The sequence below is a fragment of the Salmo salar genome, chromosome 08 (genome assembly GCF_965601325.2).
Source record: "Salmo salar chromosome 08, fSalSal1, whole genome shotgun sequence".
Lineage (NCBI taxonomy): Eukaryota > Metazoa > Chordata > Actinopteri > Salmoniformes > Salmonidae > Salmo > Salmo salar.
The window spans coordinates 16,857,585-16,881,681 of record NC_138298.1 but is presented as its reverse complement, the minus strand read 5'-3'; the positions used below and the strand labels follow the sequence as shown (position 1 = coordinate 16,881,681).

Below are 24,097 nucleotides of genomic sequence, written 5' to 3'. Positions count from 1 at the left end.
AGGGGTTGGGGTAGCTGAAGGCTGGGTGTGAATACTAAAGTAAATTTGATTGCTGTATTTCATTTAATATACAATTTCTAAAAACATGTTTTCACTTTGTCATTATGGGGTATTTTGTGTAGATGGGTGAGAAATAAAAATCAAATTAATTTTGAATTCAGGCTGTAACAACTAAATGTGGAATAAATCATGGGGCATAGGGCTAGGGGGCAGTATTGACACGGCTGGATAAAAAAAACATACCCGATTTAATCTGGTTACCACTCCTACCCAGTAACTAGAATATGCATATACTTATTACATATGGATAGAAAACACCCTAAATTTTCTAAAACTGTTTGAATGGTGTCTGTGAGTATAACAGAACTCATTTGGCAGGCAAAACCCTGAGACATTTTCTGACAGGAAGTGGATACCTGATGTGTTGTATTACCTTTAAACCTATCCCATTGAAAAACACAGGGGCTGAGGAATATTTTGGCACTTCCTATTGCTTCCACTAGATGTCACCAGCCTTTACAAAGTGTTTTGAGTCTTCTGGAGGGAGATCTGACCGAACAAGATCCATGGAACGATGATGGCCCATTAGACACCTGGCGCGCGAGTTCATGTTGGGTACCCTCGTTCCAATACGTTATAAAAGAGTATGCATTCGTCCACCTTGAATATTATTCATGTTCTGGTTAAAAAAGGCCCTAATGATTTATGCTATACAACGTTTGACATGTTTGAACGAACGTAAATATATTTTTTCCCCTCGTTCATGACGAGAAGTCCGGCTGGCTTAGATCATGTGCTAACAAGACGGAGATTTTTGGACATAAATGATGAGCTTTTTTGAACAAAACTACATTCGTTATGGACCTGTGATACCTGGAAGTGACATCTGATGAAGAGAATCAAAGGTAATGGATTATTTACATAGTATTTTCGATTTTAGATCTCCCCAACATGACGTCTAGTCTGTATCGCAACGCGTATTTTTCTGGGCGCAGTGCTCAGATTATTGCAAAGTGTGATTTCCCAGTAAGGTTATTTTTAAATCTGGCAAGTTGATTGCGTTCAAGAGATGTAAATCTATAATTCTTTAAATGACAATATAATATTTTAATTATTTAATTTGTGACGCTGACTTGACTGCCGGTTATTGGAGGGAAACGATTTCCTCAACATCAATGCCATAGTAAAACGCTGTTTTTGGATATAAATATGAACTTGATAGAACTAAAAATGCATGCATTGTCTAACATAATGTCCTAGGAGTGTCATCTGATGGAGATTGTAAAAGGTTAGTGCATCATTTTAGCTGGTTTTATGGTTTTGGTGACCCTGTCTTTGAATTGACAAAACATTACACACAACTCTTGTAAATGTACTGTCCTAACATACTCTAAATTTATGCTTTCGCCGTAAAACCTTTTTGAAATCGTAAAACGTGGTTAGATTAAGGAGATGTTTATCTTTCAAAGGGTGTAAAATAGTTGTGTTTGAAAGAGGTTAATACTTTTTTGTACAATGTTTTTTTTTTTTACAATACATCCACATACAAATGCTCACAAACATTCACATCACCTCTGCCCAGACCCACCTGCTCGCTCTCTGCCAAATGGCCTCAAACTGCACCATTTTGTTTCTCTGTCGCCGGCACACTTTCAACATTTAGATAATACAGCATTTGACCTTTCCATTGCTGAAATGTGAAAAGTTATCCAAGAATTGTTCCATAGGGTTGTTAGTGAATGATATTGGTTCTTGTAGAACACGTTTCATTTTCTTCCATATTGTTAAAGTGTTCTTAACTATGAAGCTGTTAATGTTCTTGTCTATTTTCAAAGAAGAAAGCTAAGTGAAACGATTCTGGATATGAAGCAATTGTATTTCAATATTGAAGCCGTGGACTGCAAACATGTTCAACATATTTAGCAATAGATGGGCCTAGATTTTGTTATTTCGTTTCTGTAAGCTACTTATTAACAAACTAGTCTATACTGGAACATTGGATATAACGTTTATTTAAAGCTTTCAGGAATTTTTGCAGGATATTTGATTTGCATGAACTGATAAAAAAAAAAGGAGCCCACTAGAGTATGTAACTCCAACCAAACCTTCATTGATTTGATCTTGGTGTCTGATAAATCTAATATTTCTAAAAGTGGTGTCATTCCCTTGGGGATTAGTGATCATTCACTGCACAAAAAATATAAAATAAGCTCTCTGTCACAACACAATAACTGTGAGACCACTGAAACATGATAACAAAGATGCATTTATTGATCAATTAAATAAAGTTAACTGGGACCCGTAACTTCCATGTCGAGATATGGATAATACTTGTGAAACACTTAAATAAAATACGTTTTTTTTTATAAAAACACAAAAAGAAACAGGTTGGAACTATTTCACCAAATGTTTAAGCATTGTGGATACTATGGCTCCATGGAAAACTGTTAGAACTGAACCTTAGATGAATCAGAAAATCCTTGAGGCCATTAAATCAAGAAATACTACTTTTCAAGAATATAACAGTACCAAAGATGAAGAGCCTCTCAATAGACACATAATCCTAAGGAAGAAATCTAGTCAGATTGACATCTTCAACAAAACATTTAAAAAACAAAAATAGTGAAAATAAGAATAATCCTAAGAAGTTGTGGCAGTCACTAAACAGTGATGGCAGAAGGCAAATTGTAAAATAGTTGGTCTGGAGGTCATTGGGGAAATAACATTTGACAAGGAAGTGGTAACTGATAAATTCAATACCTTTTTCACAACAGTTGCCACAAATTTGGTTGAGAAGCAACCCGATTGTACTGGAGTGTTTTGTTATGGTAAGGTTTGGATGCTACAGTTGTTCTCGTGAGAAAACCAATTTTCGGGATGTCTCATGGTCATCAACTCCAGCCCTTTCTCTCCACCACTAGCTACTGCACACACAATTATCGCTGTGAAAATAGCAAACATATTTCAGACACAATGCTGGACCTATTGCATTACTGCCAGCGCTAAGATTTATCATTGCATTAGGTTTGTTATTATAGAGTCTTTAGAATGAAAAGTCCCATTTTGTGTTTATTAAACATAAACAAGAGTAAAATACACCATATGACAGCCACACATCAACAAAAAGATTCAGCATGAACTTGATAAACTGCATTCATTTTCTCATCAGGTGTCTTGGGAAATTGTGTTATCATATCCTAGACAGTACAAACAATATGTAACAGACTTTTCAGGCTTATATATGCCTTTATATACAGGCTCAAAATGGCCAGAAACAAAGACCATTCTTCTGAAACTTGTCGGTCTATTCTTGTTCTGAGAAATTAAGGCTATTCTATGTGAGAAATTGCCAAGAAACTGACGATCTCGTACAACACTGTGTACTACTCCCTTCACAGAACAGAGCAAACTGTCTCTAACCAGAATAGAAAGGAGTGGGAGGCACCTGTGCACAACTGAGCAAGAGGACAAGTACATTGGTGTCTAGTTTGAGAAACAGATGCCTGACAAGTGCTCAACTGGCAGCTTCATTAAATAGTACCCGCAAAACACCAGTCTCAACGTCAAAAGTGAAGAGGCAACTCCGGGATGCTGGCCTTTGTTTCTGTCCATTTTGAGCCTGTAATCGAAACCACAAACGCTGATGCTCCAGATACTCAACTAGTCTAAAGAATCACAGGAGTGATGGTTGCTGATAATGTGCCTCTGCATGCCTATGTAGATATTCCATTTAAAAAAAAAGAAATCTGCCATTTCCAGCTACAATAGTCATTTACAACATTAACAATGTCTACACTGTATTTCTGCTCAATTTGATGTTATTTTAAATGGGATTATTTTTTTATTTTTTTCAAAAACAAGGACATTTCTAAGTGACCCCAAACTTTTGAGCGGTAGTGTATATCACACAATGTCTGGATGCAATATTCTACCCAGGAATATTCAACACTGAAATCTGTTTCTCTCGTTATTCCAAATGCATCTGTGGATCCATTCTGCTTACAACAATGAAAATTAATCTTTGTCTTTAATGCAGGGTTTGATCTAAATGTGAGAAGCTATCGAGCGCAATGGTTTCTTTCTATGTTATAGAGTGGAATGGTTTTTCTGTTGGTGTATCCTGAGGCATCTCCTTTCTGAAAACCTCTTCCCGCAGTGCGTACAGGCGAACGGCCTCTCTCCTGTGTGGACCTTCATGTGCATCTTCAGGTGGTCCTGGCGGGAGAACCTCTTCTCACACTGTGGGCAGCCGTAGGGTTTCTCCCCTGTGTGGACCCTCTGGTGCCTCTTCAGGTCACCAGCCTGGACAAAGCGCATCTGACACTGGGTACAGCTGAAGCATTTCACCCCTGTGTGGACCCTCTGGTGGATCTCCACCTTCTGGGGGCAGCTGAAGCCTTTGTTACAGAACATGCAGAAGAACCGTTTCTCTTTACTATTGCCTGATGTGGCTCCCCCTCCCTGAGTCTGGGCTCTAGTCCTGTCGTTTGAGTTCAATACCTGATCGAAACAGACGCTTCCATGTGAATCGGAAGGCCCCATCAACGCGGACACTGGGTCGCGACCCCTGAACGCATGTAAAGAGGAGGGGGTGGCGATATTTAGATTTGTCTCTAAGCTTCCCCTGTAACCTAAGAAATCTCTGCCTTGTGAGTGTCCCTCTACGAGGTGACTTTCTGCATTCCATGTGGGAGGAGTGTCGCCCTCCACTTTCACAGCCACTTCATCTATGACTATAACCTCCCCTTTCTTATCTAGGCACCCTTCAGAGTGTACACTACTACTGTACCGGTTCCAGTCCCCTTTAGACAGATCAGTCTGTGTCTCTAAACCCAAGGGCATGTTGCCTGGGTCCATCTCTGTAGCATAAGAACAAGAAGGATCATCACCGCCAATGTTTAACGCATCACCATAGCCATCCCCACGGGTATGAACCATCCTGTGGCTCTGATGAAATACCGGTAAATACTCCGAGCCAGGGGCAGGAGGACAGCCTAGTCTCCCCAGGCCCTGTCTCTCTGGGTCTGATCTGTGGTCAGATCCTGTGTGTAAAAGCCTGTGTGTTACAGTTAAAGTCTCTGTGTCTGTCTCTGACTTGAGGACGGTGTTCGGCATTCCACTGACCTCCGTGATGCTGCGTTGGGTCCTGGGCTGCGCTGGAGCGGTGTCCTCCGTGGCTACAGGGGGATCACCTGCCGCTCCAGTCTGGTTGTCTCTGCTGTGCCGTGGGTCCTCCTCTCCTTCAGATCTCTCCTGCTTGACCCCAGGACCTGCAGCCTCTGCAGACTGACACAAGAAGAGAGGACATTATCATCAGTACATGGGTTGAATTGGATAACAATGTCAAAGGGAAGTCTCAAGCTCCCCTATGATAGATAAATTAGGATGTAAATGTAAGCAAGTGAATAGCTGAGGGGAGCCTTTCTGAAATAAACAGGCCACATTTGATTTACCAAGTAACACATTTATTATACAACACTATTACACTAACCTCTATCAAGATAATGTGCTGGGTTGATGTTCCACTCCCCTCATCAACAGTGATTGGTTGATCATCTCTCCATGTATTGTGTTCTGCTGGCTTCGCAAAGCTCCTGTGGCCTCCAGTGAGATGTCCTTCACCTGAGAGAGTGATTGTGGGAAAAGAGGTGGTTAGGTTAGCTACGGTCAATGCAACGGTATATTGTACACTATTGACTCTGTGTAGAATTGACTTCTCATAACTTCTTGATATACTATTTATTGATTGATGTATTATGTTCCATGCATCACATTGTTTTTAATTAGTAAATAATAGGAAATCAAGAATCTGGTAAGAATTTTGTTGTGGGTCATCTTTGTATGTGTAACAGTTTAGCTTCCGTCCCTCTCCTCGCCCCGCCCCAACCTGGGCTTGAACCTGCACACATCAACAACAGTCACCCACGAAGCATCGTTACCCATTGCGCCACAATAGCCGCAGCTCTTGCAGAGCAAGGGGAACAACTACTTCAGGACTCAGAGCGAGTGACGTTACCGATTGAAACGCTAACTAACTAGCCATTTCACATCAGTTACTTCACCCCCCTTTTGACCGCCACCTTTTCCGCAGCAACCAGTGATCCGGGTCACGGCACCAATGTAACAGTTTACCTTCCGTCCATATCCTCGCCCCAACCTGGGCTTGAACCAGGGACCCTCTGCACACATCAACAACTGGGTTAGGACCCATCGTGCCTCAAAAGCCGCAGCCCTTGCAGAGCAAGGGAAACAACTACTTCAGGTCTCAGAGCGAGTAACGTCACCCGATTGAAACGCTATTAGCGCGCACCACCGCTAACTAACTAGCCATTTCACATCGGTTACATATGGTGTATGGTGCGTGGGTTACGATGATGCCACAGCAAGGAGTACTCTTGTTGATGCTGTTTATTACCTTCCACAAGTAAGATATTCACACTGTGCTGTGGGAGTTTAGTAGCAACTAGCTATACCGGTTCGTTAGTATGTGTTAGGATGTTTAGCTTTGGCACAAGATGAGCAGTGCGCTAAGTTTCATTAAACCATCAAGCAAAAGACTATCACCAGACGCATGCCCACTATATATTAAAGTCCCATAAACAACAGTAGCCAATAGGATTACAGGGAACGTACCAACACATGGTGAGCACCACAGAATCCCTATGGTTTGAGGTGCAATGACTGTACAATAGCTACACTATGATATTGGCTCTTCTTTGCATAAGATAACCAAGTAAATCAGGGGAATTATTGCATACTATCCAAAAACTGACCAAGACCCAAATCTGGGTGATACATCTACACATATGTGCAGAGGGGAACCGGGCGACAGGCTGTTGCCGCCTCGGCCTGCAAAATGTACCTCTTGCCATTCCTCTGTATCGGTCGAGGATCTTGACACTACTGGGACGACTGGCGAGGACGCGCTCTCGTATGGTCCGCTCTGCGCGCTCCCGTGCCACCTTCAGTTCCAATAGCTGTAGTTTCCTCCGTAATCCTCTGTTTTCTTTCTGGCTCTGAGTTACTTCCAAACGAAACACTGCATAGTCGTCGTCTACGAGTTTACAGATCTCTGCCACTGCTGCATTCGCTAGCACCTCCATGATGGAGGCTATTTGAGTGTGAAAACCCACACAGTTAGCCATTGTTAGCAGCTAGCTAGCTTTACCTCGATAACATCTATAAACCAAGTCTTGTATCAAACGTGAATTAAAGACTACATGGTTTAAGTATGAGTTCCAGGGTGTTAATGAACGTCTAAATGACAAAAAAGCTGCCGTGGAAATGGTTCTTCGTCTTCTTTGTTATCATGGCGTTCCATATTTGTTTGTGCATGCCGCCACCTACTGTACAGGATGTGTGGTAGATCATGACACAAAAAATAACCCTACACCGACATACACCACTATTTCATAAAAAATTGAATTAACACCACCCCATTTCACTACTTTGACCCCAACTGATCCTACAACAGGCTGATGGCCTAGGGAGGACATTACTCTTTAATTTAACACACCTTTTTCTCTTTTGCTGTAAAACCTTGTACACACCCAAGTACTTCTCTGCAGCTGCCACCACAACAGCTATTTTCTGTGATTTACATGCCATTACTGTGGTACAGTTGATTACTGTGGTCCAGGGTCTACTCTGACCCTGGCAACCGGTCTCTTTTGCCCTAGGCACTTCTAATCCTCAGCAACATGGGCACCCCCACAATTGACACAGTTAACAAAAAACAAAAAACTCTTACCCCAATACACTTCACATGATAACTATAATATGTCAGCTAAAGCAGTGGTTCTCAATTGGTTTTGCCTCGGGACCCAAATTGAACCATGTAGTTTCAGTCGTGACACAATATTCGCATTGCGAAAAATAACCGCCAAAATACAATCTGGAAAACTATTTTTAATTCTATATTGATATTAAATGTAGCAATTATATGACAAGAGAACAACATTCCCACCTTTCATTGTCAATAATTACTCACTGGTTTGATTACACAAAATTAACCAAAATGGCACTGCTAAAAGCTCTATATTAAAAATACTGTAAATAATTCAAAGTAATTTAATCTCTGAAAAATTTTAATTCATTATAATTTCTACACACGTTCAACCTGGTTTAAGTCGTTTAAGTTGAGACTAGTATTTTTTTGTAAGAAGAAAAATATACAGCATATACAGTTGAAGTCGGAAATTTACATACACCTTAGCCAAATACATTTAAACTCAGTTCATCACAATTCCTGACATTTAATCCAAGTAAAAATTCCCTGTTTTAGGTCAGTTAGGATCACCACTTTAATTTTAGAATGTGAAATGTCAGAATAATAGTAGAGAGAATTATTTCTTTCAGCTTTTATTTCTTTCATCACATTCCCAGTGGGTCAGAAGTTTACATACACTCAATTAGTATTTGGTAGCATTGCCTTTAAATTGTTTAACTTGGGTCAAACGTTTTGGGTAGCCTTCCACAAGCTTCCCACAATAGGTTGGGTGAATTTTGGCCCATTCCTCCTGACAGAGCTGGTGTAACTGAGTCAGGTTTGTAGGCCTCCTTGCTCGCACACACTTTTTCAATTATGCCCACAAATTGTCTATAGGGCAAACAGTTTTTGTTTCATCAGACCAGAGGACATTTCTACAAAAAGTATGATCTTTGTACACATGTGCAGTTGCAAACCGTAGTCTGACTTTTTTATGGCGGTGTCGGAGCAGTGGCTTCTTCCTTGCTGAGCGGCCTTTCAGGTTATGTCGATATAGGACTCGTTTCACTGTGGATATAGATACTTTTGTACCTGTTTCCGCTAGCATCTTCACAAGGTCCTTTGCTGTTGTTCTGGGATTGATTTGCACTTTTCGCACCAAAGTACGTTCACAGAATGCGTCTCCTTCCTGAGCGGTATGACGGCTGCGTTGTCCCATGGTGTTTATACTTGCATACTATTGTTTGTACAGATGAACGTGGTACCTTCAGGCATTTGGAAATTGCTCCCAAGGATGAACCAGACTTGTGGAGGTATACACATTTTATTCTGAGGTCTTGGCTAATTTCTTTTGATTTTCCCTTAATGTCAAGCAAAGAGGCACTGAGTTTGAAGGTAGGCCTTGAAATACATCCAGAGGTACACTTCCAATTGACTCAAATGATGTCAATTAGCCTATCAGAAGCTTCTAAAGCCATTACATCATTTTCTGGAATTTTCCAAGCTGTTTAAAGGCACAGTCAACTTAGTGTATGTAAACTTCTGACCCACTTGAATTGTGATACAGTAAATTATAAGTGAAATAATCTGAAAACAATTGTTGGAAAAATGACTTGTGTCATGCACAAAGTAGATGTCCTAACCGACTTTCCAAAACTATAGTTTGTTAACAAGAAATTTGTGGAGTGGTTGAAAAACAAGTTTAAATGACTCCAACATAAGTGTATGTTAACCTCCGACTTCAACTGTAATATATATAAATATATATACACTTTTTTGTTTTTACTCAGACACCTGCGACCCATTCCAAACCTCCCTGTGACCCACCAGTTGAGAATTGCTAAGCTAAAGAATGGCTCCCAGATATCCCTGGTGTACATCTCAAGCCACATGCTACAATTTCTCCCCATTGTGGACACTCCTATGTCTGATAAGGCTACTCAGGAAGGAGAAGCTCTTGTAACATACTTTGCACTTGAAGGGCCTCTCCTTGGAGTGAACGGTCTTGTGCCAATTCACATAGTTCGACTCAGTAAAGCGCTTCCCACACGTGGGGCAGGCGTACGGCTTGTCGGCGTCTGTCCTAATACTCTGCCTCCCACGTTGTGACCCAATGACACCAGAGGAGGTAGAAGCAGGAGCGACCAGCCTCAGGTGGTTAGTCTTTGAGCTCCCTCCTTGACCTCTAGCCATTGTTTGGGTGTTATTGGGATTGTGTGCTGTGTTATTGGCTAGGTACCTCTTGTGGTGAACGCCCGTCCTGACCCGGTCTGTATTGGTGGGGTAACTATGAGGCAGCTGAGGAAGGATAGATCCAGCTCCAGGCTTTCTATGAACACAGTCACTAAGCATTAGACAAGATCCTGAAGGAGAAGACAGACTTCCTGATAGACTTCCACCAGGGGTGTCTCCCACTACTCTCTATGAAGGCTGAAGCCCAGGGTGACTTATTCTGTTCATCATGGATACTGTGATGTTTGTATCATAGGAACAGGTGGGTCTATCTCTATCAGCCCCAGGCCCTGCTTCATCCCTGCATTGAGACTGTGGAGAGAAGGTTCTGGGCTGCAGACTAGATCTCTGACTGGAGCCTCTGTCTCTCTGATGACCACTAGGACTGAGGCTGTTCAGTCTACCTGTCCACTAGTTGTGTTCTATGTGGTGGTGGTGGGGTCTCTGTCCCTCGTGGTTGGGTCCTGGTTCTGACTTGGGAAGGAAGAGCGAAAGCTTCTCATCCAGGGTCCTGATCTGGGGCCAGAGTTTATGACCAGCCACCTCAGAGGTCCAGTCTCTCCCACCAGCAACACCGGATATCAGCAGGTCCTCATGGACTGCAGACTGTAAATACAAATTGAACAGAAAATTATAAAGGTTTATATAATAAACACTTTGCTGTACACACAGAAACATGACATAAAATGCTAACCACAGTCAACTACCTAACCATATGGAGCCATTAGAGTTTATTATTTAAAAAAATAAAATATGTGTTGATTCAAGAACGAAGTACAGTATGTTTTGGTTCGACTGAGATATAGGAAACTCAGTCCCTCCAATGACACAAAAATAACCAAGTCAGTCAGCACAGATTCAATTTTGTATTTCAACAAGATGGTCATACACTCAAATACTGTAGGTCTGTCAACATGGGACAGTGATGTTTTCAACGAAAATCACAGAAGTGGGGTACAGAAGCAATCTTTCCCATTGAAAGCATTTCAGCCAAGCCTGAATTCAAGCAATAACGACACAGATAGTTAAAAATATATATAACTGGATTATAGCTCCCGTCCAAATGTTGTGAATTATATATATATATATATATATTCATGTCATAGTCATTAGTCAACTCCACTCAAGTAACTTCAAACAGTGAATGCTAGCAATGGCTAACTATGCTAACTATTCTACCAGTCTGTTTAAATTAGTGTTAGCATGCTAACAGCACACACTGCACCCTGAAATGTATATTATTAGGGGTATGCAGTAGGTTGATAACAATATCAACAAAGTATGGGACATTTCAAATCAAAATTCCCAGCTGATGAGAAAAGTCATAGTATTTAAAGTAAGAGAATGAACAAGATTTAACAAGGCAACCTTGGTTCTAATTTGTATGGGCCCCAATGGCAGATTTTGAGCGATTTTTACATGTCCCCCAGTAGTGGGGCATGGCCACTGTGAAATGTCATTCCGTGAGGGACTACAAAATGAAGTACAGTACTTTCATTGCACAAAACAATAATACCTTTTCTCACTATGTTAACGTTTTACCTTTTCGGTAAATCTGCTACCCTCGCTGCTTTCTTCTCTGCAATGAGTACCTCCCCGACCCTTCACCGAATGCTAACACATTCGGGGCCGTCTGATTGGGCCAGAGCCAGAACACACGTGGGTAAAGCGGAGGTTTGAAAATTCTTCATTGGCTTTGATACTCTAAACCCTATGTTACGTTCCCCAGTTTCTGTGTTGTGGTTTGTGTATTATCATGTATGTATTTCAGGAAATGGATTCCTGAAATCCTCTACGAGCAGCTGATTGGTCAATCAACATTGATGATTGGAGAGCTGACCCCGCCCCCTCGTCAGGACACAGCTGTCTCCAATTACTAACTTCTTCTGAAGCTATATAAGCCCCAGTTCTGTTGCTCAGAGAAAGAGATGATTGCAGGGAGATATTTGCTGAGAGAGGAGGTTGATGGCAGAGGGATATATATATATATATATATGTATGTATATATATATATATATATGTATGTATGTATGTATGTATGTGTGTGTGTGTGTGTGTGTGTATATATGTTGGTTGTTTCTCAGAAAGAGAATTTGGTATGTACTTAGTTAGTTGTTGCTGAGAAACCTTATTATGTTCTGTGTTAGTTTGTTGCTCAGAGAGAGTGCTTCTTTAATGTCCTGAGGTTTTCTTAGTTTAGTTGTGAAATTGTTTGTTATTCTGTTTCCTTTGTTCCCAGGGGGGAAGAAGGCACCTAGGGAGTGCTTAGGCAAGAGGCCCGCGGGCATACATATACCCGTAGTAATTTATTGTCTATACACACTAGGAAAGACCTGGGCGGACCATCCCCTGTATTTTGGTTAGTGCACCAGGTGGTGCTAGTTAGGTAAGTAGTGGGTAGGCAGGTAAGGTAGGAGAGGGGGCTTTGATATTTAGTTTCTTTGCTTTGGTTCCGTCCAGCCCCTTTTCCCCAACATACCGTGTGAAGGAATAAATTCCCAGGTAAGGGTATTCTCTGCCTTTTTGTCATCCTTGCTCACACCTACACTTCCATACCTTTTTCACACCATGGAGAGTAAAGTTGTAGCAGGGTGTTGCGTTCCCTCTTTCTAGAGGCGTGCGTAACACCCTAAACTTCAACTAAATATTGTAATAAATAATGTGGAAAGTTGAGGTGAATAAACTGCTTGGAGTAACCCTGGATTGTAAACTGTCATGGTAAAAACATATTGATGTGACAGTAGCTAAGATGGGGAGAAGTCTGTCCATAATAAAGTGCTGCTCTGCCTTAACAACACTATCAACAAGGCAGGTCCTACAGGCCATAGTTTTGTCACACCTGGACTACTTTCCAGGTGCGACAAAAAGAGACTTAGAAAAATTACAATTGGCACAGAACAGGGCAGCACGGCTGGCCCTTAAATGTACAAGGAGAGCTAACATTAATAATATGCATGTCAATATCTCATGGCTCAAAGTGGAGGAGAGCTTGACTTCATCACTACTTGTTTTTGTAAGAAGTGTTGACATGCTGAATGCACCGATATGTCTGTTTAAAATACTAGCACACAGCTCGGACACCCATGCATACCGCACAAGACATGCCACCAGAGACCTCTTCACAGTCCAGAACAGACTATGGGAGGCACACAGTACTACATAGAGCCATGGCTACATTGAACTCTATTCCACATCAGGTAACTGATGCAAGCAGTAGAATCAGATTTAAAAAAACAGATAAATACACCTTATGGAACAGAGAGGACTGTGAAGAGACACACGGGCACAAGCATACATATGCTAAAAGACACAATCTACACACACGTATACATGGATTTTGTGTTGTAGATATGTGGTAGTGGCCTGAGGGCACATCATTAATGTGTTGTGAAAAGTGCTATGAAATGTAATGTCATGAAATATTTTTATTTGTATATACAGTAGCTGCCTTAAAGGAAAGGTTCACCCATTTTGAATGTTATACTGTTTTTGTGCATCTCTGAGTGATGTTCTCGCGATTCCCTGGGCCATGTCATGTTTTCATGTATATCTGAGTTATTGGCATTCAAGCAGGCAGACATCTGGCCGGTATGACGTAGAGCTGTGATGAAGTCTCTCTCTCTACACTGGAAGTTAATAGGAATACGACTTTAAGATGGCGAAAATGTCTATCATACATGTCAGATTTCAATTCTAGCCGATGTCATAACTCGGGAGCATGTCTTCTCTCGAATGAGCCATTGAACATATTTTTGCGATATTCCTACCTCGAGAAATTTGTAATTTAACGGAGGGCCCTGCACATTTTTCCTATTTGTCTGCCTCTTTAGTCCAGGGTGTACTGCATGGTGCCGTTGACGGAGATGTTACAGAAAGGAGATCGGAATCCAATGAATGAAGCAACGTATAACCCCCCACCCAGCCGACTGTTGACCAATCGCATTCATGTTGTCATACTGCGTCACGAGGTTGCTAAGCTAATCGCCACGCAAACCCTTCTCAAAGTCAAAGTATGTCGAGAAACATGCCTATTTTTCTCTAAAGTACATAATGTCACAATTCCAAGGCTATACGATATTACAGAGAGCAAGTTAATTATGTCAAATCTCAGAAAATATTGGTAATGTACTTCTTGGTGACAAAATTTGTGCTAATGTTGGGTTTTTGAATTGCCCAGTGAGGCACAATCTGCAGGTTGAATGTGGTGATATTGATACTGCAGTTTGTTTAGGCGATTTTACAGCTAACTAGCTACGTTACATGCTGATATTATATTTGTTATTCCTGTTTTCTAGCTATGTTTGCTAGCCAGCCAGCCAGCCAATAGAAAGAGCATTGCATTGCGAAGCCGACTTGAGCGGCAACAGATTTCCACAACGATTTCCTTCATAAATACAAATAAAAAATACTTTGATTAGAGACGATACGATCGCTGATGACTTTGTTTTGTACAATGCCCCTCGTCACCACAAACGACTTCAATGATGGGAGTCTCAGACTAAAGTATATAGCGAATGACAAAGAAGCAAAATAATTTGGTGTGAGTCATCAGGCTAATAGAAGGCAGGCTAAAGGCAGCCCTGGTTTCAGCCAGTCTGTTGTCATGGAGACGTTGTTTTGTGTTTGACTGTCTGCTTCTGGTTGTGGTTAACAGTGTTGTTCCCCAGACCAGAGTTGAGGACACTTTCCCTTCCACTGACCTCCGCTATGTCGCCTCTGGTCCTGGCCTGCTTGGTGATGTCGTCCCCAGGGACCTTGGCTGCAACAGTCTGGGTCTGGGAATCCAAGATGGCCGCCCAGTCTCCTCGGTTAGCTTACAGCCAACCACCTGCAGGAAGAGGTTACAAAATAAACTTTACAAACATGGCAGAGAACTCTACATATGGAGTTTGAGTCCATTACCTGGTCAAGTTCAAACATAATGTTTGTTTTAGTATACACTGCTCAAAAAAATAAAGGGAACACTTAAACAACACAATGTAACTCCAAGTCAATCACACTTCTGTGAAATCAAACTGTCCACTTAGGAAGCAACACTGATTGACAATACATTTCACATGCTGTTGTGCAAATGGAATAGACAACAGGTGGAAATTATAGGCAATTAGCAAGACACCCCCAATAAAGAAGTGGTTCTGCAGGTGGGGACCACAGACCACTTCTCAGCTCCTATGCTTCCTGGCTGATGTTTTGGTCACTTTTGAATGCTGGCGGTGCTTTCACTCTAATGGTAGCATGAGACGGAGTCTACAACCCACACAAGTGGCTCAGGTAGTGCAGCTCATCCAGGATGGCACATCAATGCGAGCTGTGGCAAGAAGGTTTGCTGTGTCTGTCAGCGTAGTGTCCAAAGCATGGAGGCGCTACCAGGAGACAGGCCAGTACATCAGGAGACGTGGAGGAGGCCGTAGGAGGGCAACAAACCAGCAGCAGGACTGCTACCTCCGCCTTTGTGCAAGGAGGAGCAGGAGAAGCACTGCCAGAGCCCTGCAAAATGACCTCCAGCAGGCCACAAATGTGCATGTGTCTGCTCAAACGGTCAGAAACAGACTCCATGAGGGTGGTATGAGGGCCCGACGTCCACAGGTGGGGGTTGTGCTTACATCCCAACACCGTGCAGGATGTTAGGCATTTGCCACAGAACACCAAGATTGGCAAATTCGCCACTGGCGCCCTGTGCTCTTCACAGATGAAAGCAGGTTCACACTGAGCACGTGACAGACGTGACAGTGTCGGGAGATGCCGTGGAGAACGTTCTGCTGCCTGCAACATCCTCCAGCATGACCGGTTTGGCGGTGGGTCAGTCATGGTGTGGGGTAACATTTCTTTGGGGGGCCGCACAGCCCTCCATGTGCTCGCCAGAGGTAGCCTGACTGCCATTAGGTACCGAGATGAGATCCTCAGACCCCTTGTGAGACCATATGCTGGTGCGGTTGGCCCTGGGTTCCTCCTAATGCAAGACAATGCTAGACCTCATGTGGCTGGAGTGTGTCAGCAGTTCCTGCAAGAGGATGGCATTGATGCTATGGACTGGTCCGCCCGTTCCCCAGACCTGAATCCAATTGAGCACATCTGGGACATCATGTCTCGCTCCATCCACCAACGCCACGTTGCACCACAGACTGTCCAGGAGTTGGTGGATGCTTTAGTCCAGGTCTGGGAGGAGATCCCTCAGGAGACCATCCGCCACCTCATCAGGAGCATGCCCAGGCGTTGTAGAGAGGTCATACAGGCACGTGGAGGCCATACACACTACTGAGCCTCATTTTGACTTGTTTTAAGGACATTACATCAAAGTTGGATCAGCCTGTAGTGTGGTTTTCCACTTTAATTTTGAGTGTGACTCCAAATCCAGACCTCTATGGGTTGATAAATTGGATTTCCATAAATTATTTTTGTGTGATTTTGTTGTCAGCACATTCAACTATGTAAAGAAAAAAGTATTTAATAAGATTATTTCTTTCATTCAGATCTAGGATGTGTTGTTTAAGTGTTCCCTTTATTTTTTGGAGCAGTGTATAAACATAAGTTGTATTTATTTCATTTTATGTAAGCTAATATCTTCCTATTGATGCATATATATATATGTTCTCGATACCTTGATCCCACATCTTTAATCCACTCTCTGGTCTGTCCTCTTGTCTCCACTTTGAGCAGCTGCAGATCAGGCTTCCCATCCTCCATGTCTACTGACTGTAAGAGATACAGAGTGAGAGGATGTTGGATCAAGAAATCTGATATGAGCACCCTGCTATGGAGCATCTTCTGTTTGGGCAATGAGGGATTGCTATGAGTACTATGCAAACATTGTCATTGATTTGATTACTTGACACTCTTTAAAAGGATAGTTCGGGATTTTGGCAACTAGCTTTGCTAACTAGCTTAGCGCAAAGAATGGAAGTCTGCGGTTACACCTAATCCAGTTTTCGTGCTAAGCTAGTTAGCACTGGCGTGTGAAATTACCTCAAACTTCCTGTGTACTGGACGCAGAGATGTAAAAATGGTATCCACAAGTTCATCTGACTTATCCCTTTAATGGTTTGATAATTCAAAGGCATGGTCCCAGACTTAAGACAAGCTTAATCAAGACCTGGGCCCGTATCTACAAAGTGTCTTGGAGTAGGAGTGCTGATATAGGATCTGTCCATACAATCTTATTTATTATAAACTAAGATCAGCACTCCAACTCTGAGATACCCTGAGTAGAAGTGCTGATTGAGGATCAGGTCTTATTCATTATGATCTAAAAAGGCAAAACTGATCCTAGATCAGCACACCTACTCTAAGAGGCTTTGTGGATACAGCCCCTGACCTAATGCCATACAGACAGTAGTTCAAAATGGGCTCACCTCAGTGAGACTGTGTGTGTTCCTGTGCTGCTCAGCTGGTTCCAGGAGGTGTAGTCTGGTTGACCTCCATGACCATGGTCCCCTTAGGCTTCCCCAGACACTCCTCACACACCTCCTCCTTCACCAGCAGTACCTCTAAACCCTCCAGCTCCTGGAAGAGACAGGTGATACAGATTACACAGACATACACTCCCCCAGGTACGTACACACAGATAATAAACACACTTTGAACATGGAGTGTTTACCCATCCCTTCTACGTTTGAGTCCTATACTGTAGTTACAGAATGACTTCATTGTTGTTAAACCCATCATGGTGGACATAAATATGATGTGGGTAAATATGTCAGCGATGATAAGTCAAAAGTCAGACAAACCCGACTAAACTATTTTGACATGTACAGTATGTGTTTGTTAGTGAGTGGGTATGTGTAGGTATATTTAGTAAGTGTATATTTGTTATAAAGCACTGTTGTGTGTATGCAGTATAGGGTGAGCTCAGATCTAATGTACAGTTCATTCAGAAAGTATTCAGACCGCTTGACTTTTTCCACATTTTGTTACGTTACAGATTTATTCTAAAATGTTTTAAATCATCCCTCCCCCCTCTTCAATCTACACACAATACCCCATAATGACAAAGCGAAAACATGTTTTTAGACATTTTTGCAAATGTATTATTATTTTTTAAATAATCACATTTACATACGTATTCAGACCCTTTACTCAATACTTTGAAGCACCTTTGCCAGCCTTGAGTCTTCTTGGGTATGACGCTACATTGGCACATCTGAATTTGAGGAGTTTTTCCTATTCTTCTCTGCAGATCCTCTCAAGCTCTGTCAGGTCGGATGGGGAGCATCGCTGAACAGCTATTTTCAGGTCTCTCCAGAGATGTTCGATCGGGTTCAAGTCCGGGCTCTAGCTGGGCCACTCAAGGACATTCAGAGACTTGTCCCAAAGCCACTCCTGTGTTGTCTTGGCTGTGTGCTTAGGGTCGTTTTCCGGTTGGAAGGTGAACCTTTGCCCCCTGTCTAAGGTCCTGAGCGCTCTGGAGCAGGTTTTCATCAAGGATCTCTTTACTTTGCTCCGTTCATCTTTCCCTCGATCCTGATAAGTCTCCCAGTCCCTGCCTCTGAAAAAGATCCCCACAGCATGATGCTGCCACCACCATGCTTCACCGTAGGGATGGGGCCAGGTTTCCGCCAAACTTGATGCTTAGCATTCAGACCAAAGAGTTCCATCTTGGTTTCATCAGACCAAAGAATCTTGTTTCTCATGGTCTGGGAGTCCTTTAGATGCATTTTGGCAAACTCCAAGCAGGCTGTCATGTACATTTTACTGAGGAGTGGCTTCAGTCTGGCCACTCTACTGTAAAAGGCATGATTGGTGGAGTGCTGCAGAGATGCATGTCCTTCTGGAAGGTTCTCCCATCTCCACAGACGAACTCTGGAGCTCTGTCAGAGTGACCATCAGGTTCTTGGTCACCTCCCTGACCAAGGCCCTTCTCCCCCGATTGCTCAGCTTGGCCAGGCGGCCAGCTCTAGGAAGAGTCTTGGTGGTTCCAAACTTCTTCCATTTAAGAATGATGAAGGCTACTGTGTACTTGGGGACCTTCAATCCTGCAGACATTTTTTGGTACCCTTCCCCATATCTGTGCCTCGACACAATCCTGTCTCTGAGCTTTACGGACAATTCCTTCTACCTCATGGCTTGGTTTTGCTCTGACATGAACTGTCAACTGTGAGACTTTTATAGAAAGGTGTGTGCCTTTCCAAATCATGTTGAATCAATTGAATTTACCACAGGTGGACTCCAATCAAGTTGTTGAAACCTCAAGGATGAACAATGGAAACAGGATGCACCTGAGCTCAATTTCGAGTCTCATAGCAAAGGGTCTGAATACTTATGTAAATTAGGTATTTTATTTATTTTTAAACCTGTTTCCACTTTGTCCTTATGGGGTAGATGAGGGGAAACAATTATTTAAAACATTTTAGAATAAGGCTGTAAAGTAACAATGTGGAAAAGTCAAGGGGTCTGAATACTTTCTTATTTTCAATGACGGCCTAGGGTTAACTGGGTTAACTGCCTTGTTCAGATTTTTACCTTGTGAGCTCGGGGATTCGATCTTGCAACCTTTCGGTTGCTAATCCAACGCTCTAACCACTAGGCTACCTGCCGCCCCAAAGGGACGGGAATTTCAATTAAAGTCTTAGAATGAAAAGTCCCATTTTGTGTTTATTAAACAAACAAGTTTTAAATACACCACATATACAAATGTCTCAACTAAAAATCAGCATGAACATTTTCTCTTTAAAAAGAGTCTTTGGGAAAAAATTAAGTAGTTGAATGGAAGTAATGAAATAGGCATTTGTGAACAACATATAGCCGACACAGGACAAACACAATAAGTAACAGACTTGATAGGCTTATATATGCCTTAGAAATTCCACAATGTGTGGATGAAATATTTTACCCAGGAATATTCAACACTGAAATCTGTTACTCTCATTATTCCAAATGCATCTGTGGATCTTTTCTACTGACAACAATTCAAATTAATCTTTGTCTATAATGCAGGGTTTGTCAAAACGTCAGAAGTGATCGAGTGGAATGTTTACTTCCTATGTTATAGAGTGGAATGTTTTTTCTGCTGATGCAATATTCTACCAAGGAATATTCAACACTGAAATCTGTTACTCTCGTTATTACAAATGCATCGGTGGGTCTTTTCTGCAGAAAAAAATAAATAAAAACAATTTTCCTTTAAATACAGGGTTTGATCTAAACGTCATAAGCTATGTTATAGAGTGGAATGGTTTTTCTGCTGGTGTATCCTAAGGTAGCTCCTTTCTGAGAACCTCTACCTGCAGTGCGTTCAGACGAACGGCCTCTCTCCCGTGTGGACCTTCAAGTGCATCTTCAAATGGTGGTGGCGAGAGAACCTCTTCTCACACTGGGGGCAGCTGTAAGGTTTCTCCCCTGTGTGGACCCTTTGATGCCTCTTCAGGTCACCAGCCTGGGTGAAGCGCATGTGACACTGGGTACAGCTGTAGGGTTTTTCCCCTGTGTGGACCCTCTGGTGGATCTCCACCTTCTGGGAGCAGCTGAAGCCTTTGTTACAGAACATGCAGAGGAACCGTTTTTCTTTACTACCGCCTGATATTGCTCCCCTTCCCTGGGCCTGGGCTCTAGCCCTGTTATTTGAGTTCAATATCTGATCGAAAAGGATGTGGCCGTCTGAATCGGGAGGTGCCATTGACGTGGACACTGAGTTGCGATCCCTGAATGCGTGTAAAGGGGAGTGGGTTGCAACATTTAGATTTGTCTCTAAGCTTTCCCTGTAGTCTAAGAAGTTATTGGTGTTGCCCTGCGAGTGTCCTTCAAAAAAGTGAGTCTCGTCTGCATTCCATGTCAGAGATGTGTCGCCCTCCACTTTCACAGTCACCTCATCTACGACTATAACCTCCCCTTTCTTATCTAGGCACCCTTCAGAGTATACACTACTACTATACCGGTTCCAGTCCCCTCTAGACAGATCAGTCTGTCTCTCTAAACCCAAGGATATGTTGCCAGGGTCCATCTCTGTAGCGTAAGAACAAGACGGATCATCACCACCAGTGTCTAATGTTTCACCATCTCCACGGGAATGAGCAGGCCTCTTGCTCTGGTTAAATAACGGTAAATACTCTGAGCTGGGAGCAGGAGGACAGTCCAGTGGCTCCAGCCCCAGTCTCTTTGGATCTGATAATTGGTCAGATCCTGTGTGTAAGAGCCTTTGTGTTACAATTAAAGTCTTGGTGTCTGTCTCTGACTTGAGGATGGTGTCCGGCCTTCCACTGACCTCCGTGATGCTGCGTCGGTTCTTTGGCTCGTGAGCAGCGGTGGTGGGGTCCTCTGTAGCTTCATAGGGCACTCCAGCTGCTCCAGTCTGGATGTCTCTGCTGTGCCGTGGGTCCTCCTCTCCTTCAGATCTCTCCTGCTCGACCTCAGAACCTGCAGCCTCTGCATCTGCAGACTGACACAAAAAGAGAGGTTATTACCGGTACATGAGTGGAATTGGATAACAATGTCATAGGGAAGTCTCCCCTATGATAGATAAATGAGGATGTACATGTAAGCAAGTGAATAGCGGAGGGGAGCCTTTCTGAAACTGGTCACATTTGATGTACTGTAATTTTAATTACTCATACCTCTATTACGATAACGTGCTGGGTTGAGGTTCCACTCCCTTCATCTACAGCTACGGGTTGGTCATTTCTCCATGTATTGTGGCCCACTGGCTTCACAAAGTTCCTGTGGCCTCCAGTGAGATGTCCTTCACCTGAGAGAGTGATTGGATATAAAGAGGTGGTTAGCTTTGGTGCTCAACGCTATATTGACTATTGTACACTATTGACCGTTTTGACAGTCTAGAATTGGCAAGGATGTAAAGCAACACTTCTCATAACTTCTTGCAAGATAACAAAGTAATTAGTGGAATTATTGCATACTATCCAAACACATTTGGGAAGGGAACGTGGCAAAATGTACCTCTTGCCATTCCTCTGTATCGGTCGAGGACCTTTACACTACTGGGACGACTGGGGAGGGCGCGCTCCCGTGCCACCTTCAGTTCCAGTAGCTGTAGTTTCCTCCGCAATCCTCTGTTTTCTTTCTGTCTCTGAGTTACTTCCAAACGAAACACTGCATAGTCGTCGTCTACGAGTTTACAGATCTCTGCCACGGCTGCATTCGCTAGCACCTCCATGATGGAGGCTATTTGAGTGTGAAAAACCATACAGTTAGCCATTATTAGCAGCTAGCTAGCGTCAGCTAGATAACGCCAATCAACCAAGTCCTGTCTCCAACGCGAATTAAAGACTACTTGGGGTACGTATCTGATGCTTAGCAGTTCAATTAGTCATATTTGTAGTTCCATTATGTTAAAAATGTCTAAATAAAAACACTAACGTGAAAGTTGTTCTCGGTCACTGTTTACTTCCTTTTAGAGTGAAGAGAAAGGATTTCATTGGTTGGCGTCATGGGGCGTGATTAAATGAAAAAAGGAGTGCTCTGAGTTGCTCTTTGAAATATGCTATTGCTAGCTGCATTACAAATTAATCAAAACATTTCACAGCCATAATGTATCCACCACTGAAATATACATAAATGCAAATTAACAACAAATCACGACGTGTCATGATCAGTATCCGTTACACTCAGAACAGACTTGTTTAGAAAGAAGAGTGTGTTAGCTATAATATCTATCTATATATATATAGTACAAGTCAAACGTTTGGACACACATACTCATTCCAGGTGTTTATTTATTTTTACTAGTTCTACATTGTAGAATAATAGTGAACACATCAAAACTATGAAATAACAAATATGGAATCATTTAGTAACCAAACAAGTGTTAAACAAATCAAAATATATTTTATATTTGAGATTCTTCAAAGTTGCCACCCTTTGCCTTCATGACAGCTTTGCACACTCTTGGCATTCTCTCAACTAGCTTCATGAGGAATGCTTTTCCAACAGTCTTGGACTGTGCGGTCCAACTCATCCCAAACCATCTCAATTGGTTTGAGGTCAGGTGATGTGGAGGCCAGGTCATATGATGCAGCACTCCATCATTCTCCTTCTTGGTAAAATAGCCCTTACACAGCGTAGAGGTGTGTTTTGGGTCATTGTCCTGTTGAAAAGCAAATGATAGTGGGACTAAGCACAAACCAGATAGGATGGCATATCTCTGCAGAATGCTGTGGTAGCCATGCTGGTTTAGTGTGCCTCGAATTCTAAATAAATCATACAGTGTCACCAGCAAAGCCCCCCCCCCCCACACACCATCACACCACCTCCTCCATACTTCACGGTGGGAACTACACATGCAGAGATAACTCTGGGTCTTCCTTTCCGGTGGCGGTCCTCATGAGAGCCAGTTTCATCATAGCGCTTGATGTGTTTTTTGACTACATTCGATTATTATTATTATTTTTTTTTACATTTTCCCGGATTGACTGACCTTCATGTCTTAAATGAATGATGATGTGTCGTTTTTCTTTGCTTATTTGAGCTGTTCTTGACATAATATGGACTTGGTCTTTTACCAAATAGGGCTATCTTCTGTATACCACCCCTACCTTGTCACAACACATATGATTGGCTCAAACGCATTAAGAAGGAAAGAAATTCTACAAATTAGCTTTTTACAAGGCACACCTGTTAATTGAAATGCATTCCAGGTGACTACCTGCCTCATGAAGCTGGTTGAGAGAATGCCAAGAGTGTGCAAAGCTGTCATCAAGGTAAAGGGTGACTACTTTGAAGAATCTCAAATATAAAATATATTTTGATTTGTTTAACACTTTTTTGGTTACTACATGATTCCATATGTGTTATTTCATAGTTTTGATGTCTTCACTATTATTCTACAATGGTAGAAAATTGCAAAAAATGTATAAAAACCCTTGAATGAGTAGGTGTGTCCAAACTTTTGACTGGTACTAAACGTAGAAAAGAAAGAAACGTCCTCTCACTGTCAACTGCGCTTATTTTCAGCAAACATAACATGTGTAAATATTTGTATGAACATAACAAGATTCAACAACTGAGACATAAACTGAACAAGTTCCACAGACATGTGACTAACAGAAATTAAATAATGTGTCCCTGAACAAAGGGGGGGTCAAAATCAAAAGTAACAGTCAGTATCTTCATGGACTGCACCAGATTTGCCAGTTCTTGCTGTGAGATGTTACCCCACTCTTCAACCAAGGCACCTGCAAGTTCCCAGACATTTCTGGGGGGAATGGCCCTAGC

General features: G+C 42.3%; 2 protein-coding genes and 1 long non-coding RNA gene across 3 annotated transcripts; all 3 read right to left on the bottom strand.

Moving 5' to 3' along the window:
- Window positions 1–2,248: 2,248 nt before the first annotated feature.
- On the bottom strand, window positions 2,249–7,375 carry LOC106610095 (uncharacterized). Its single transcript, XM_014209259.3, has 3 exons — window positions 6,863–7,375; window positions 5,492–5,622; window positions 2,249–5,286 (listed from the first exon to the last, which is right to left on the bottom strand). Exons 1-3 carry the CDS (start codon window positions 7,143–7,145, stop codon window positions 4,087–4,089), a joined length of 1,614 nt encoding a protein of 537 aa, XP_014064734.2. The 5' UTR covers window positions 7,146–7,375; the 3' UTR covers window positions 2,249–4,086.
- Window positions 7,376–14,640: 7,265 nt separating this feature from the next.
- Window positions 14,641–17,598, bottom strand: LOC106610154 (uncharacterized). The gene is made up of 3 exons (XR_001329856.3): window positions 17,290–17,598; window positions 16,539–16,633; window positions 14,641–14,768 (listed from the first exon to the last, which is right to left on the bottom strand). It is a non-coding gene; the product is annotated as an uncharacterized LOC106610154 (long non-coding RNA).
- Window positions 17,599–19,508: 1,910 nt separating this feature from the next.
- On the bottom strand, window positions 19,509–22,431 carry LOC106610104 (uncharacterized). Its single transcript, XM_014209274.3, has 3 exons — window positions 21,824–22,431; window positions 21,484–21,614; window positions 19,509–21,308 (listed from the first exon to the last, which is right to left on the bottom strand). Exons 1-3 carry the CDS (start codon window positions 22,080–22,082, stop codon window positions 20,169–20,171), a joined length of 1,530 nt encoding a protein of 509 aa, XP_014064749.1. The 5' UTR covers window positions 22,083–22,431; the 3' UTR covers window positions 19,509–20,168.
- Window positions 22,432–24,097: the final 1,666 nt, after the last annotated feature.

Coding starts and splice junctions, on each gene's coding strand:
- LOC106610095 (XM_014209259.3), bottom strand. CDS start 7,145: ATGGCTAACTGTGTGGGTTTTCACACTCAAATAGCCTCCATCATGGAG. Junction 5,623..6,862: donor ATACAGAGGAATGGCAAGAG/GTACATTTTGCA, acceptor TCACTCTCTCAG/GTGAAGGACATCTCACTGGA. Junction 5,287..5,491: donor AGCACATTATCTTGATAGAG/GTTAGTGTAATA, acceptor TTCTTGTGTCAG/TCTGCAGAGGCTGCAGGTCC.
- LOC106610104 (XM_014209274.3), bottom strand. CDS start 22,082: ATGGCTAACTGTATGGTTTTTCACACTCAAATAGCCTCCATCATGGAG. Junction 21,615..21,823: donor ATACAGAGGAATGGCAAGAG/GTACATTTTGCC, acceptor TCACTCTCTCAG/GTGAAGGACATCTCACTGGA. Junction 21,309..21,483: donor AGCACGTTATCGTAATAGAG/GTATGAGTAATT, acceptor TTTTTGTGTCAG/TCTGCAGATGCAGAGGCTGC.